The following is a 15,265-nucleotide window of genomic DNA, read 5'->3' as shown; positions in this document are numbered from 1 at the left end:
GATTAGCTTGGCATTAGTGATGCTGCTCATTGCCATTGTAGCGCTTGCTTCACTGCCACTGTTCGTTGTTTAGCGTTGCCTTAGCCTTGCTTCTATACACTTAGATCGCCGTATTCAATTACCTATACACTTGACTTCTGTTTGGAATTTCTCCCCTATTAATGGAGCATGCCTGAAGCACGTCGCTATTCTCAATTTTGTACATTTTCGTTTCTCAACATTGTTGAAGAATTTCAATGCAGCCCTACGCAAAGAGCGAGCTATCTATCTAGTATAATACTAAAACATGTTGACATGCTAATTTTATATAAATTCTAATACAGCGCTCGGCAAAGCGGAGGCAAGGAAGTCGCTATCAGACCAACCGTTCAATGGCTGATCGACAGTGTCCTCGGTACAAATTGCTAGGAGGCCTTAAAGAACAATAAATATTGAAAAGTGATGGTCCAGGCATTCAATATAAATAAAATGTAAACAATCAAAGATAATCAAACGAACAAATAAATACAATATAGACACTCTCTCCCCCGCCCTTCACATATGAGAAGACCACATTTTATGTGGAGAAACAAACCATAAAAACCAAAGTCTATTATGGCTTGAATTCAGGTATCGTCCACTTGTGAGTGGAAGACAAAGCTTGGGAATGTAGTGGTGATGTCCCTGCCCAAGGAAATAAAGAAACTGAGTCATAGCTTGCCACTAGCATCATGTTCAACATGGAAATATTTGCCTAACCATTTACATTTTCTCACCCATCAATGGGGTTTGAAATGTCCAAAAAATTCTTTGGTTGACATGAAAATCCCATAACATTAGAGCAACACCTAATGAGAAAGGGAAGTAGGCACGTGTATTTTGAACTCACTTGAGGTATTGAAGTGTCATATTCTTCAAAAGGGATGGATGGCGTAAAACAAGGCTTCTCCACTCTTCCTTGTCAATCTTCCCGTCATGTTTTGTATCAGCTTCCTCAAAGGTCTGAAACAAGACTCCAAAATTCAGAATCTCAAAATTTTCCAACAAGCACTTGCAAGAAAGTAAAATAGTGTCGAAAGCTTTCAAGAACCATTTATTTAGCAAGAAAGAAAAAATTTGATTGAAATGAGGGAGCACCTTGTCAATTATACTTTCTATAACATCATCTGAAAGGTTCATACCAGATTCAGCAAGAGTAGCTACTACCATTTGCTTCACCTATGCATCAACAAGTTGATAAAAGTCTAAACACACCAATCAAATAAATAAACAAACAATTGAAAGGAGTTCAAGAGTCAAATAACCTAAAGTTAACCCTTCGACAATTAAATGTACCTCCTGTCTTTCAATAAAACCTTGCTGCTTTAGATCATAAAGTTGGAAAGAAACTGCAATGGCACATAACAAGTTAGCATAAATAGAGCACCAGGTATGAACGCCTGGAAAATTAAGAGCAGTATTTCAAAATTCATCATCCTAGTTACACGCTAAGACATGTCAAATCTTTAACCACAAACAGCATGCAAGTTAGTGCACATCTGAGGTATGCTCAAAATAACTTTGACCATACACAAGGGGCAAAGGAAAAGAATGCTTATGATGACAAAATTATCAATCCCAGACATACACTCAATCTTCTCCTCAATTGGGGCATTTGGATGAAATACGGAGAGGGCACGGGCAAACTCTTCAAAACCTAGTATCCCATTGTGTTTTGTATCAAACAAGTCAAACACCTGCAATCAATACGCAACAGAAGACAGTAGCAAACAAAAGATAATTAACAAATGGGTCAAATACCTCATGTATTCATAGGATACAATTGAAAGTAGATATTGGAAATGACAGGAGAAAAGTACCCTATCTGCAAACAAACTCTCCTTTTTGTTTGTCTTGAACAACGCCAATTGAAACTCCTCCTATATCAGGAAATTAGAGAAATATTCAAATAAGCATTTTGGAATAATTATAAGTAGCATTTACATGGAGATAATGAAACGTGGCATTGTTAGAGGAACCACTAGATTCATATGAAGACAAAAACACAAAGCAAGCTATTCCAAGAACGAATTTTGTATGGCCAGCTTGAATAATAAACAAACCTTATTGATCAGCCCATCATCAATCACGGCACTGCTGATCTTCTTAAAGAGCTCATATAATGCCTCTATTTCACTTACACTGACTGCATCCAAGGTTAGCAAAAACACAGTTGTCAATTGAATTATCAGTAAGGTTAAAGATATTATATTCATCATACATAAAACAAGACTGTTGTATGACTGTATCCTTTTTTATAGGCAAATAAAAGAACTATTACTATGAGCGAACATCTTCACAACTGAAATGAAATCAACAACAAAAGGTATTTACAACATTCATCATCAGATAACTTTTCTGGCAAGACTTTCATAATCTAAAACAAAAGGTCAAAGTTGAAGAAGAAATAAATAGTGCTAAACCACTTACTAACATAAAATCTAAGCATTTTCTGTTTACTAATGAAACTAAGAATAAGAAGCAGAAGGAACCCATTAGCTGAATGAAATAAAAAATTAACAAAGTTATCGTAAAGATTTGGCTAGTACATACAGACTGTCTCCCTCGCAAGAAGCTCAGGATCCTCAAGGCCTCTTGATTTGTATAGATCAATATCAAAACACCGCAGGAGGGAGGTAATGAATCCCTCTACACACTGGAACATGATAAATCATATGCTTGAAAACACTCCATACCTGTGACACAGAACTGAATAAGATACTCTTCACATAACTTTTATGTGAAGGTATAATAGATATCAAGGCAATCGATAGATAACCTTTTCACCATTTCCTGCTTCTGCTAGCCAATCCCACAATTAAGTTCAGCAAAAGAAAAACTTGGGCTCTCAAGAGTATATCTGTTTTTAGAAATAAGATTAATATATTGGTCGCTTCCTGATTTTAATAAAGAAATATTCAATCAAGAAGATGAACTGTAGTATATGAAAAGTGATAAGACATAATGCCTCCAGTTTAGTAATGAAAAAATGACCATGACATGGGACAGTAGGATATGAAAATGAGAAAAGAGATGGGATCAAAATTAGAAAAAAATGGAAAATCTTTTAATCGATGTGGTACAGGTGCATGTAAGCAGCTTATTTCATATATCAAGCTATATACATTATGTTATACACCAATGCGTCATAAAACATAAAGATTTGTTTTACATTTTCCCATTTTTTAGAGGGGGGAAAAAAAACCACCCCTTGATTTGTGCTTATGCACCAAGTAAAAGTAACTGTAAACCCAAGGAATATAAAAGAGGAGGAAAAGATAACAAAAGAAACAGCTACTTGTATCATTTCTTGATGCTCCTTGGTGTAGGTCAAATACTGCCTATGAGTAAAACACAATGCAAGGCTGGCCATTACATAACCTAGATGTCATAGCTCAAGACACAGAGTAGCAAGGGGGGCAAAACAAGTCAAGGCTATTGGGTAGAACTCAGTAGATTCTATTGTTTAGATCAAGTCTGAGGGCATACAACTTAATCCATTCCAAGAAAGTGGTTTTCACCTCCACGATGAAGCATGTAGAATGCTATCTAGCAATTTTCCAAGGCCCCAAACACAAGCAGGCATCAACATGTTGCATGTTAGCACAATTTCAAGCACTCACAAAATGCGACGCCACTAGCGCTTTCTATTATCGTATCTCCAACAATTACCACTCTTAGGTTTTCCCAGTTCTGTTTTTGGGTTGTTATTTACTTAAATCACACAGAAATTTCAGCTCTGCAATGAATTGGATAAGCTGTCTCCTTATTGTCAATAGGTCAATATCATGCATAACAATTTTTAAACTCGTACAAGAATTATTTCACATTTTATTCATCATTCTATCCAATCTTAACAATAAAAGAGTCGCCTTCATCATCCAGCAGTTGCAGCCACATGATCTAGGTTATTAGTATGCTACTCTATGCGCACCTAAATCATACCCATTAAATTTGACATGATTCCCGTCACTAAATAAATAAACATAAAATTCAACCTAATGCCTTCAAAATTCTGCGAAAGCAATTCGAGAAATCAGAGTAAGATCTTGATGTCTCTATGCTTCTACGAATTTCCAAAACCAAACCAGCACTCAAAAAAACATCGATCATCGTTTCTCCAAAACAAAATGCACAAAAATCATTAATATTCCAAATAACAGCATGATAGATCTGAAAAACACTTCAAATTTTCAAAATGTAATCATAATAACATAAAGTAGCTCAACGATCCGTTTGGATGCTGAGAAACCGCAGAAAAAATAGAAAAAAGAGAGAGAGAGAGAGAGAGATGTGGGTGCTAACTTGTGAGATTCCGCAGCAAACTTAAACACTAAAAAAAAAAAGTCTCACCTTGTAGAGAATCTTTTTAACTCGGAAAATCTGTGCAACTGCTCCTTCAAGGAATTTGATTCAAGTATGTAAACTTGGATTTGGAATACGAGAGATAAATTTAGAAAAAGAAAAAAAAATGGAAAGAGAAATTTGAAATTTAATTCAACTATTCAAAGCGACTCGTTATTTAGGTTGTGTACAATTGCGACGCTACTACATCATAAGATATTGAAGATTTTGTTTTACTATATATATTAATACCAAATCTACAACATTAATTTTTTACTTTAGTTTATAATGAATATTATTTTTTTTCACCAAACTTAAAATGTTATTTTATGTAATTATTAAAACCATGTTAAAAAATGATTTATAATCATCATAAGAAAAAATAATTCACTGTTAATAATATAATATAATTAGATTATGATTTACTCGTTCATTAAATTATTTTTTAAAATATATTTAATAATAAAATAATTAATTAATTCAATCATATACCAAATAAAATATTTGTACTAAGACAAAGTAAAAATCCATTGATCATTAAATAGTTTTTAGATCAATTATGTCATCTATTTTTCATCTTTTTAATTTAATAAAAAAACTATAATTAAAAAATAAATCTTACAAAGTAAATAGTAGCCTCAAAATATGAATTCTAATATATTTTGTATCTTCATCATATCTCCTTCATAATAGTCATATGAATTCCAATTAGCTTGTAAATTACGATATTGTAAACTACTTCATACTCTTATTTAAACTAGAAATTAGTAGTCAATGATGTGAATTTTTATTTATATGATTCATTGGCTTTCCATGGATGATCATGTCTTCTAGCTCTCCTAGACAATCATGACATCTAATTCTCTTAGTCAAACATTTTTTATCTTTCCTGATTGATTTGGACTTTTCCTAGTCTTTATCGATTCATTATTAAAGATCAATTTTAGCTTTATTTTTTCATATAGATGTTTATTTTTCATCTAAATAATACCCCCTCTCATGTTGCTTTACTTTAGAAAAAATAAAAAAAATATCTTTTTATCATTAATATGATAAAATTGATGAAACAAATTGACCATAAATAACATGGCAAATAAGCATAGTTATAAAAAAAAAAAAATGTTGATCATGCCAGTCAATCTGAAATGTGAGCCAATTAAATCAATTCAAACAAGCATGCTCCAGCTATTTAAGCATGAAAATTAGGTTTTTCAAATTGCAATGTTTAAAGTGTAATTATTACCTAGCTTTGCTAACTCTCTTTCATAAAAAAATCATAAATTTTTGGAAAAGAAATGAGACATAAACCCTAAGTTTTCCTTCTCTTTCCGACTTTAGAAATGGTGCCTTCAATTTATGTTCATACCTTTATAACCTATTTTCAAAATATTATTGATTGTTTTCTCATATAAATTGGTGTGTTATCAATAAATACATCGACAACTATGATTGGAAAATACCTCAATTCTCTCTAAAAAGAAATCTCCAATGAAGGAAACAATCTATTTATTGAAAGAGAATGGTCTCACTTTCAAAACTATCATATAAACTGCAACAATAGAGAAAAATATATTCCCTTGTAGCCTAGAATTTCTACTGCAGACTATATTGACTAATTGAATAAAATGTAGCAATGTTTTGGTGAGATATTAAAATGCTAGAAAATTTTTGTCAATATTCAAATGTTAAGTTTCTTAAAACACATGAATATAGTCGTAACACTAATTTGGAATTTTTTAGGAGTTTTATGGATCTGTTAGACAATTTGGGGTTAATTAGGGTTTCTTTCAATATTTCTTCAAGATCATTTCTTCTTTTTATGTTACATGAACTCTTCAAGGCTGAGTTGTCACAAACCACAAGTTATCTAATTATTTAACCTCTAACATTAATACACACAAACCACCTGTTCAGAAAATCTTATAGGGATTGTTATGTATTAAGTATTAGCTCTCTTTTTTTCTGTGTTTTTTAGGTGTGTCTAATGTATAGTGAAAAGGATGAGGCATACAATTTTATTTATATAAAAAACCTGATAACCCTATCAATGCAAAATATAATTTTACCCCTTAAAAATATCACATTATTTTCCAATAATTATAAAAAACTTATGCAATTAAGTCCTTACTTTATTTTTATAGGTCTAGAATTCTAATGTCCAATATTAATTATATCTCAGTCCTTAATTTCTAAAACTTGTTAAAAAGTTAGTTTCATATAATTAATCAATATAATCTAATTTCTTACTATGAATTCTTAATGTATATGAACCATTAAGTTCTTAATATGTTGGCCCAAATATAAATCTTGATCCTTCAAAATATAATTAAATAAATTAAACAATTTAATATATTATCAATTTAATGAATTGATTGATTTATATATAAAGATCAAGTGCAATGCCTAAAAAAATATCATATTTCTCAAATATTATAAAAGTTATTTATAGTTTGACTTAATCGTTTAATTATCAGTTTATTAGTGAAATTATTATTTCTTAATAAAAAATATTATGATTTGGACATTTAAGCATAAAGTGTGTTTGTTTCGTCAAATCATCAATATCATGGTCATTTATTTGAATTAGATTTGAGACCCTTTTCAAATTTTATTCTATCTTGAAAAAGAATTTCTCAATTAATACTATTAAAAAACATATGAAAAATATTTTCTAATTCATCTAGGGTGATGAATTATATCTTGATCATTTAAATACCTTTATATAGTTTATGTTATACTCAATATCTACCTATTTAGTACCATTGATTAAGGCAATATATAGTTAGGATCAAAACATAACATTCTTTATATAAAATAACTTAGTGATCTCTAATCTAAAGATTACTTACACAACTGCTATATGAGTTTTTCCGTAAACACAAGTAATCTCTTTAAAGGAAATCCTTATGCAAGTCAATTTAGTATACTTGTTATTTCACAAGCACCTTAATATTAGTTTCAATATCCCTCATACCTTATCTTATAAGAATAATTTCTTCTTTTCATAAAAAAAACATAATATATATCAATCTCAACAACTATAATTAATATCTAGTCTTAATTAGCATTGACCAGGAACATTTAAGAATAATACTTTGATGCAATATGAATCCTTAAAATTACAACCACTTTTATAATTATTTTTTTCCAAAACCTTTTTATTTTAAGAACTTTATCTTAATCTAGACTCATTAATTAAATATAAATGAAAATTAAAGATAAAAAATTCATTTATATATATAAACAATATAAATATCATGTGTGACCAACCAATTAATTATAAAGTATACACTGATAATCTCTTTTTTGCACTAAAGTAAATCGCTTATATATCTAATATCATATTGCTCCTTATGGTTTATCAGATTTCATTTAAAATAGTGCCTTAGGGAGAGTATGTGCAAAAACATTTTCGGTTGGTACTCACTCTATTTTTGTATTTTTCTTTTATATGGTTTCTTTGATAAAATAGAATCACCTAAGTACATGTTTTTGTTGTTAATAAGAGCTTGATTCCTTTGTTTGTGTAATGGTTCCATTGTTATCATAATTCATAACTACTAGATCAATAATGTAAGGAATGACTCCTAGTTTAATATAACTTTTTTATATAAACAACCTCTTTTGTCTTCTAAGATTCAATTATAGAATTTTTTATACTCTCTTGTCTGAAACTTTTTAAACTCACAACACCACCATTAAAAGTAATTTTTTTTTTATCTATATTAGGATTTACTATCATCAATAACTGATTAAAAATTAACATTAAAATATCCATGACTTACCAATTAATCTCCTTCATGGACCAAAAATAAATTATTGGTTCTTCTTTAGTACTAATGATGTGGACACGTCCTAATATATCTTAAAATTATATTTGAATAGTTTGTAACTTGATCTAATAAGAACTTGCCTTGAAAAGCCAAAGTTATATGTAATGATCACCCCCACTCACGTGCATAAAAAGACGTGAATAATTACTATAAAATCACAATGCAATTGATTAATCCTTAAAAAAATTTGCAAGTTCAATTAAGAATTTAATATAAGAATCACTCAACTACACAAAAGATAACAAGAATGTCGATTTCTTTATTAAAAATAGTCTTTTCCTTAAAAGTCTTTATAAAAGAGTATTTATACTATAAAGAATTTTATGTCTAATAATATCTCTAATAGATATGGATAAACCTAATAATAATAATAATAATAATAATCCAATGAAACTAAATTTAAATAAAGGCTCTAATATCTCTAAAATGCCTAATAATAACTAAAAGTTAAATAAACCAATAGTCTAACTAATTTAAATTAGACTAAATTTATTTTTGCAATCTCCTAACAAAATCGAAGCTCAACTTTAAATGCACGGTTATCTCTTATCTTAATGAATTAAAATGTGTGCCATATATCATTGAAAAGTTATGGATGTCTACTTTCCAATAAACTAGAATCTCATTAAAAATCCTTCTGTAGATCCATTTATGATAAAAAAAAAAAAGTAGTGAAAGGTCAAAAGTAACAGATTTGAATCTTTTTATTCTAATCTTTTTGTAATGTTTAAAAGCCTACCAATAAGCCCTTCTGAAACATTAATTAAATTAATCAAGACTTGTTATTCATTATTTATTATCTTTTTAAAGCCTACCTTAACTCATATGTCTTGAAGAAATCTTTTGAAAGCCTCTTAGCCTTAAGTCTCGTCATTAGACCAATTAGAGCCTCTAATGAATCTTTGGTTGTTGCTTGGATCGCATCATTCCTTCTCTCATTGAAAGGATTTATTCTTGAATCATCACCTTACTTATTTGCATCATCTATTAGCCTTAAATGAATATTTCTTATTCTTTTTCTTTATTTATTGTTGTCACAAGTTCACAATGGAAATAAATTTAACTAAAATCAATATCATCAGGATATAATTCTTTTGTGATAATGCATCTACAACTAAATATTTCTTACATTGCTTGTATTTGATGACATATGAAAATATCTTAATAAATTTCACTCACTTGGCATGTCTACGATTCAACTCACTTGGCATGTCTACGATTCAACTTACCTTGACAACTTAAGTGTTTCAAAGATTGGTGATTGATATGAATCACAAACTCCTTAAACCAAATGTAATGTTGCCAAGTTTTTAAAGTTCACACTAATGTATACAACTTTTTATCATATGTTGGATAATTTAGAGTTGCACCATTAAGATCGTTACTAAAATAGGCTATGAGCCTTTTATCTTGTAGTAAAATAACTCTAATACCTACACTAAAAGCATAACATTCAATCTCAAAACGTTTTATCAAGTTAGGCAAAACAAGTAAGGAGTTGAAATAATCTTTTCTTTTAACAATTTAAAAGCTTTCTCTTGTTCGATCTCTTATTTAAAACCTAATGTTTTCTTTATAATTTCAATTAAGAGAGAAACTATTGTACTAAAATTTTTCATAAATCTTTTATAAAAACTAGCCAATCCATGAAAACTTCTTACCCCACTTACCATCTTAGGCCTAAGCCACTCTTTTATAGCCTTAACCTTAGCCTCATCTATCTCAATACCTTTCAAGATTGTTGAATTTTCAGGGTATAACATTGAAGATGTTGAATTTTCTCCTGAGATGAGATTTTATAAGTTAAAACTTCATTTAAAAACAAAAGTTCTGATTCTAAAATTAACAATCAGAGAAAGCCCCAAAAAAGTTCAATAATATATAGTGAATTGAGAATGGAAAAATGCTAAACTCTACTGTTACATATTCCTCTGTAGCCATTTGATCAAGAAAAGAGAAGAAAAAAAAATTACTAGATTAAAGTGCATATATTAGGATTGATATACTTACACGAAAGGAACAAAAATTTACAACTATCGGCAATTATCATCTTTGTCGTAAATTTCATTCGAGTCATCAACATCATTAATAACAACAACCTTAAATGTACTAATCCTAAAAGAAGATGATCGAATCTTGAAAGGCAATCTTGCATTGTTGCTAATCGCAACATTATCACACCTTTTTTAAAAGATACTAAACTGTGGGGTTAATATTTGAATCTAACAGGGGTGCAATTGAATGCAATTAAAAGTTGGGGACAATTACAGGTGCAATTAAAAGAAATTGGAAGAGTAGAGACCAAATTAAAACTAGCCAAGTCTCAAATTAAAAAACCCTAAGTTCTAGGGTTTAATCTAAACGACGTGTTTTTCACTCATTGCTCATCTCCTTCCTTTGTAATTTTAGATGATCAAGTGAGCATGTTCAGACAAATGAATGTGCGCATCTCCGACCATCTTAGAGGCTGTAACCACCACCATTCAACTAAGAAACACCTCTTCTACAACCCAATGCCTATGAAATTAGACGTTTACACTATTTTTTATTCAAGAAGATACCCCGTCTCGGTCCATTTTTAAAAGTTATTATACCATGTAGTTTAAATCCATAAAATTGATTTTTTTTCTAATTATTCAACGTTACAAATCTTATTTTTAAATTAACCAATTTCATCATCAGGTAAATTTTTCAATATTTCACTAAAAATGTAAAATTTTAATTAGAGCCTTATAACCCGAAAGCTTTATCTTCTTTTCATTTTTAATGTAAAAAATGAATATTTAATATCCTAACTATTTACTTCTATTTTATTTTATTTTCTCATTATTCAATTAACAAGATGAGGTTTTTTATCGGGATTTACAAACATTGTAAAATTTTCTAATTAAGGGCTTACCAGGAAAATAGTAATATTGGAGTCATATTTTACAATATATATATATATATATAATTGGCATGTGTGTGTATTAATGTACAAGAAGATTATTAATTTATATATAAGTGAGAACTATGTGTTTTTTTAAATATATTATCTTATAAATTTAATGAATTATTAATTTACCCTATTGATCTCAATTGAGACCAGTGAAAAAATATTATTTAATCACGATGTGAGTATTAATTTATCAAGGTTATAATATATGCATTATTTAAGTTCAATTACATGTATAACAGTATCCATTACCATTACCAAGGAAAAAAGAAATCAAGTACAGATTTTGGGGTATATATCCTTGAGGAAAGGAATTCCCTACCCTATTTTGGGGTATATATAATTCTAGTGCCATGTATAACCCCAAGACAAAGTTGTATATATATTTTTTTAGTTTAACGTGGATGTCCGGGTCAGCTTATGTGTATCTCGACTAATCCCACGGGCCCTGAAGTTAATAACCATATAAACCTCTAGTGGCCATCATATGAGCAACCACAAGACTCGAATCTGAGACCACAGAAAGAGCAAACCTCTTGATCCCAAACTCTCACCACTAGGCCACCACCTAGTAAGCTCCTCTATACAAGCGAAAAAACTCACTGGAATAACCATACAAATACATAATCTTTTAGCACAAAAAGAAAAAGAAAAAAAGAACCTTGTAAAAAAAAAATTAAGAATCGCACACTGTGAAGAAAGCTTAATAAAATCTTCAGTTCTCTATTGTTGCCTTGCCCTCTATTTTTCCAATTCTTGTTTACAGAGAGGGCAGCAGGATATAATTCGAAGCCATTGATCTACACACTTGAGGTGAAACATATGGGAGCATGGCAATTGCCTAACTTCTTCTATGTCTTTATACTTGGCTAGGCATATGCAGCATTCCTGTCAATATCATAACACAAACATAAGAAGAAGAAAGGAGAAATCATTAGGAAGATGATCGTCCATGGCTTTTCAGCTCATGCTCTGAATGCATGCTGATAAGGTAGTTTAGCTACGTGTGTTGACAAACCAGGACTTACCAGATCTTCACTTGCAACGGTTGAATCACAATCAACACTGTTGCGAAACTCCGAATCGGTGTCAACAGCTTTGTACCTCCGGCTTGGTAGTCTGGATATTTGGTCATCGGACGCCCCTCTCTCGGCAGACCCCATGCTCATGTTGTAACCAATGACAGTGCTAATGAGCGGCACACAACAGCATAGCAGTAGAAACAACAGAAATGGAAACGAGTAACTGAGAGCATTCCAGGCAAGCAGAGAGATGCAGAGCACATGGAGTTTTGGAGCACGGAAGTAAGATCCAAAACGAGAATCGAAGACCCAAACATTACCCATCACAAACCATATCGCAAAGAAGAGTTCGAGCGAGGTCCGGCACTTGTTCATCAAATGTGAGTACCTGCATACACTATATATATATTAATCAATAGGAATACAAATAGATTGAAAAAATATTTTTATCATTCTATTATATCAGCACTATAGTTCTGTCATTTTACTTATTCTTTGACATAGAAACATGGTGATTTTGATACACTTCATCCCTCTGCTACTATTAAATATTTTTTTTTGCTTTCCCTCTAAAATAATTTGTTTATTTAGTAGCAACCTTTGTGACATTGGTTGTTCATCTTGAAGGCAAAATCCAGAATAAAAGGATTTGCAATGGCCAATATTTTTTTTATTAAAAGCCATCAAAGTCGCACAGAAAGTACAGTTTTTTTGGTTATAGTAACTGAAATTATTATTTCTGCAACAGCTAAGTCTGATCAAGAGATTAAGAAGCACCAGCTCACTACCCAATGCCATGCAGAAAAGTTTTATTTGCTAAATTAGAAAAGTTCCAGAGTATAGCCATCAGGAAATTCTAAATGCACTGATGATCCCGAAGCTATTTGCTAGATCACACAGAGATTATGCATCCTTTTCCTGTTCTTTATGCTGCTGGAAATCTATTCCTCGTCAGCCAAAATTCATATTAGTCGCATCATATTATGTAGTAACGCTTGAATACCAGTAAATTTTCAGCATAGATATAACTTGGGATGAATAGCTTTTAACAAAATACCTGGATTCCTCACTGCCCCCCTGTTGCTCCAAATCGGGTAGGCCAAAACCATCGCCTTGAGTTGCGTTAAGTTGCCGGTAACGACCATAGAGCAGCAGCAGACTAAGGACACAACCTATATTATAACCAATAATCCATATTCTCACAGGCCAAACAGGGTTCTCTGCCTTCGAAATAGCCAGGGTGAACGTGGTAATGCATATTTGAAGGAGCAAAGCTACAAACTCCAGCATCATCCAAGAGCTAGAATTGAAAGGATTAGACCCAAGATTAGACCTTGAGCCATTCTGGTAATGGAATACTCTCCTCAAGAAGGTGAACCATCTTGCTCTAGATATTCTCATCGCTGTTCTTACGAATAATGATGACGGGGCAAGGCGAGGAGACCTGTTTCTGAGAAACGCAGTTCCATGCTCTTCTCCTATTGGAGAATTTGAACTACCGAATGAATCTGTTGGAAAGGAGCACCGCGTATTCATTGGGAACGTTTTAAGCAGAGATTTTCAGGTACAAGCCTTTGGAATTTGAACGCCAGCATGAATTCTGTATATGGCACTAATATAGAAATCACAAAATTTCTATTATTGGGTATCAGAGAGAGTAGACAAACAGCAAGTTTTGATTGAAAGCTTTAGATTTCAGCAAGGCAAAAAGGCAAATACCAGAGCATGGTGTGGCCAGAGATGGCTCCAATTTCTTGAAAGTTGACAACACTATATTTTAACCGACAGGCTCAACCTTGAAGCACAAACAAACTATAGCTTCTTCATGTTCGATACAGCTCCTCGATTGAAGAACACTACTTGGTTTGCACCAGTTTTAGAATCTCTCGGAGCTTCAATCTTGACCAAAAAGAAAAAGAAATAGAAATAAATACCATCGAACTTTACAACGTTCGAAACTTAAAAAGGGTATTTTATCAATAGACCAGGACTTTTTCCCTCAAAAACCTTGGCTTTAACCAAGAACACAAAAAACACACCAAAGTTGAAAAACTGAAGTGGGCATTTATTTAAGCTTGGAGGGCAACATAGAAAAAGGAAGTTCGAGAGATGGTTGTGGAGTGAATACGACAGGAAGGTGAAGGTTGGGTTTCAGATGGTGACCAAGAATCAACTGCAAAAGCCAAAAGAGCTTTGCTTTGATATCAAGGGAGTAAGCTTTCTTTCTTTTTTTCTTTTGCTAACCGTTGGCCTAACTCCCCTCTGGTTTTTGATTATCAAGCAATCAAAGCTAAGCTGATAACAGACAAGCTAGCAACCACTGCTTCTTTGCGACGACACAAAATGAGGACTGAGATATTTTTTTCCAGTTAATGTCTACTTTTCTCTGATGAATTGGATAAGAGTCTATTAAATTAAGTGCCGTGTTGATATTTGTTTATGAAAGTGTTAATGTTAACAAGAGGAGAGATTTTGAAGCATGGCGGGCACAGTGATTGGGGGATTCTAAATCCATGGTGGGAGGTTGGCCACCTAATCGAGCTAGCAATTTCTTACCATATTTGAGGAGCAGTCTCCTCAGTTTTAGTTCCGCTTATATCCCCCAGCCGTCCTGCTTTGCGGGAGCATTTGGTCTTCTAATGTTTTGCCCATGCCCATGATCCTTCGAATGTTGTTGTCTCCTTTTTTTTTATTTTTCTTACTTCGTTATTTTCAACTTGTTGACTCTAGAAATCTTTAGTCAAGTCAGTAAGTCATTGCATGAGCACCAACCATTAGTTTACGCTATATAGATACGCCGTCGGGATAATTTTTTTTAATGGTAAAAAAAATATTCCTTCAATTTGTCCAATTCTGCCGGGCATCGGAAAGAAAGGAAAGGTAATCCGGGTCCGGTGATGCAGTAAAGTAATCGACGGCAGTACTGCTAGAGTTGGTAAAATGTAGTTAAGGTTGTTTTTTAGAATGTTTTTTTGTGTTGAAATATATAAAAATAATATATATTTTTATTTTTTTAAAATTATTTTTCACATTAATATATTAAAACGATTCAATACATATAAAAATTTATTTTTTTTTTAAATTAAATTTTGATGAAACGTTTCCAAACACTT

At 31.7% G+C, this 15,265-nt stretch overlaps 2 protein-coding genes across 4 annotated transcripts; both read right to left on the bottom strand.

Annotated features, from left to right (window-relative positions):
• Positions 1 to 429: 429 nt before the first annotated feature.
• LOC133702580 (calcineurin B-like protein 3) lies at positions 430 to 4,564 on the bottom strand. Its single transcript, XM_062126888.1, has 10 exons — positions 4,372 to 4,564; positions 2,798 to 2,878; positions 2,572 to 2,714; positions 2,082 to 2,164; positions 1,839 to 1,898; positions 1,607 to 1,715; positions 1,315 to 1,367; positions 1,117 to 1,197; positions 869 to 981; positions 430 to 663 (listed from the first exon to the last, which is right to left on the bottom strand). Exons 3-10 carry the CDS (start codon positions 2,681 to 2,683, stop codon positions 606 to 608), a joined length of 669 nt encoding a protein of 222 aa, XP_061982872.1. The 5' UTR covers positions 2,684 to 2,714; positions 2,798 to 2,878; positions 4,372 to 4,564; the 3' UTR covers positions 430 to 605.
• Positions 4,565 to 11,343: 6,779 nt separating this feature from the next.
• LOC133703001 (E3 ubiquitin-protein ligase At4g11680-like) lies at positions 11,344 to 14,562 on the bottom strand. 3 transcript variants are annotated; one of them, XM_062127379.1, is made up of 4 exons: positions 13,872 to 14,562; positions 13,210 to 13,752; positions 12,159 to 12,549; positions 11,344 to 12,018 (listed from the first exon to the last, which is right to left on the bottom strand). In XM_062127379.1, the coding sequence occupies exons 2-4, from the start codon at positions 13,686 to 13,688 to the stop codon at positions 11,872 to 11,874; spliced, it is 1,017 nt and encodes a 338-aa protein (XP_061983363.1). In that variant the 5' UTR covers positions 13,689 to 13,752; positions 13,872 to 14,562; the 3' UTR covers positions 11,344 to 11,871. The 3 variants fall into 3 exon arrangements, with proteins under 3 accessions (XP_061983363.1, XP_061983362.1, XP_061983364.1); XM_062127378.1 differs by having other exon boundaries at positions 13,210 to 13,764; positions 13,872 to 14,560; XM_062127380.1 differs by having other exon boundaries at positions 12,159 to 12,540; positions 13,210 to 13,764; positions 13,872 to 14,557.
• Positions 14,563 to 15,265: the final 703 nt, after the last annotated feature.

The sequence above is a fragment of the Populus nigra genome, chromosome 9, assembly GCF_951802175.1.
Source record: "Populus nigra chromosome 9, ddPopNigr1.1, whole genome shotgun sequence".
Lineage (NCBI taxonomy): Eukaryota > Viridiplantae > Streptophyta > Magnoliopsida > Malpighiales > Salicaceae > Populus > Populus nigra.
Note: the sequence above shows the minus strand (reverse complement) of the source record. Positions and strands in the feature narration are given on the sequence as shown.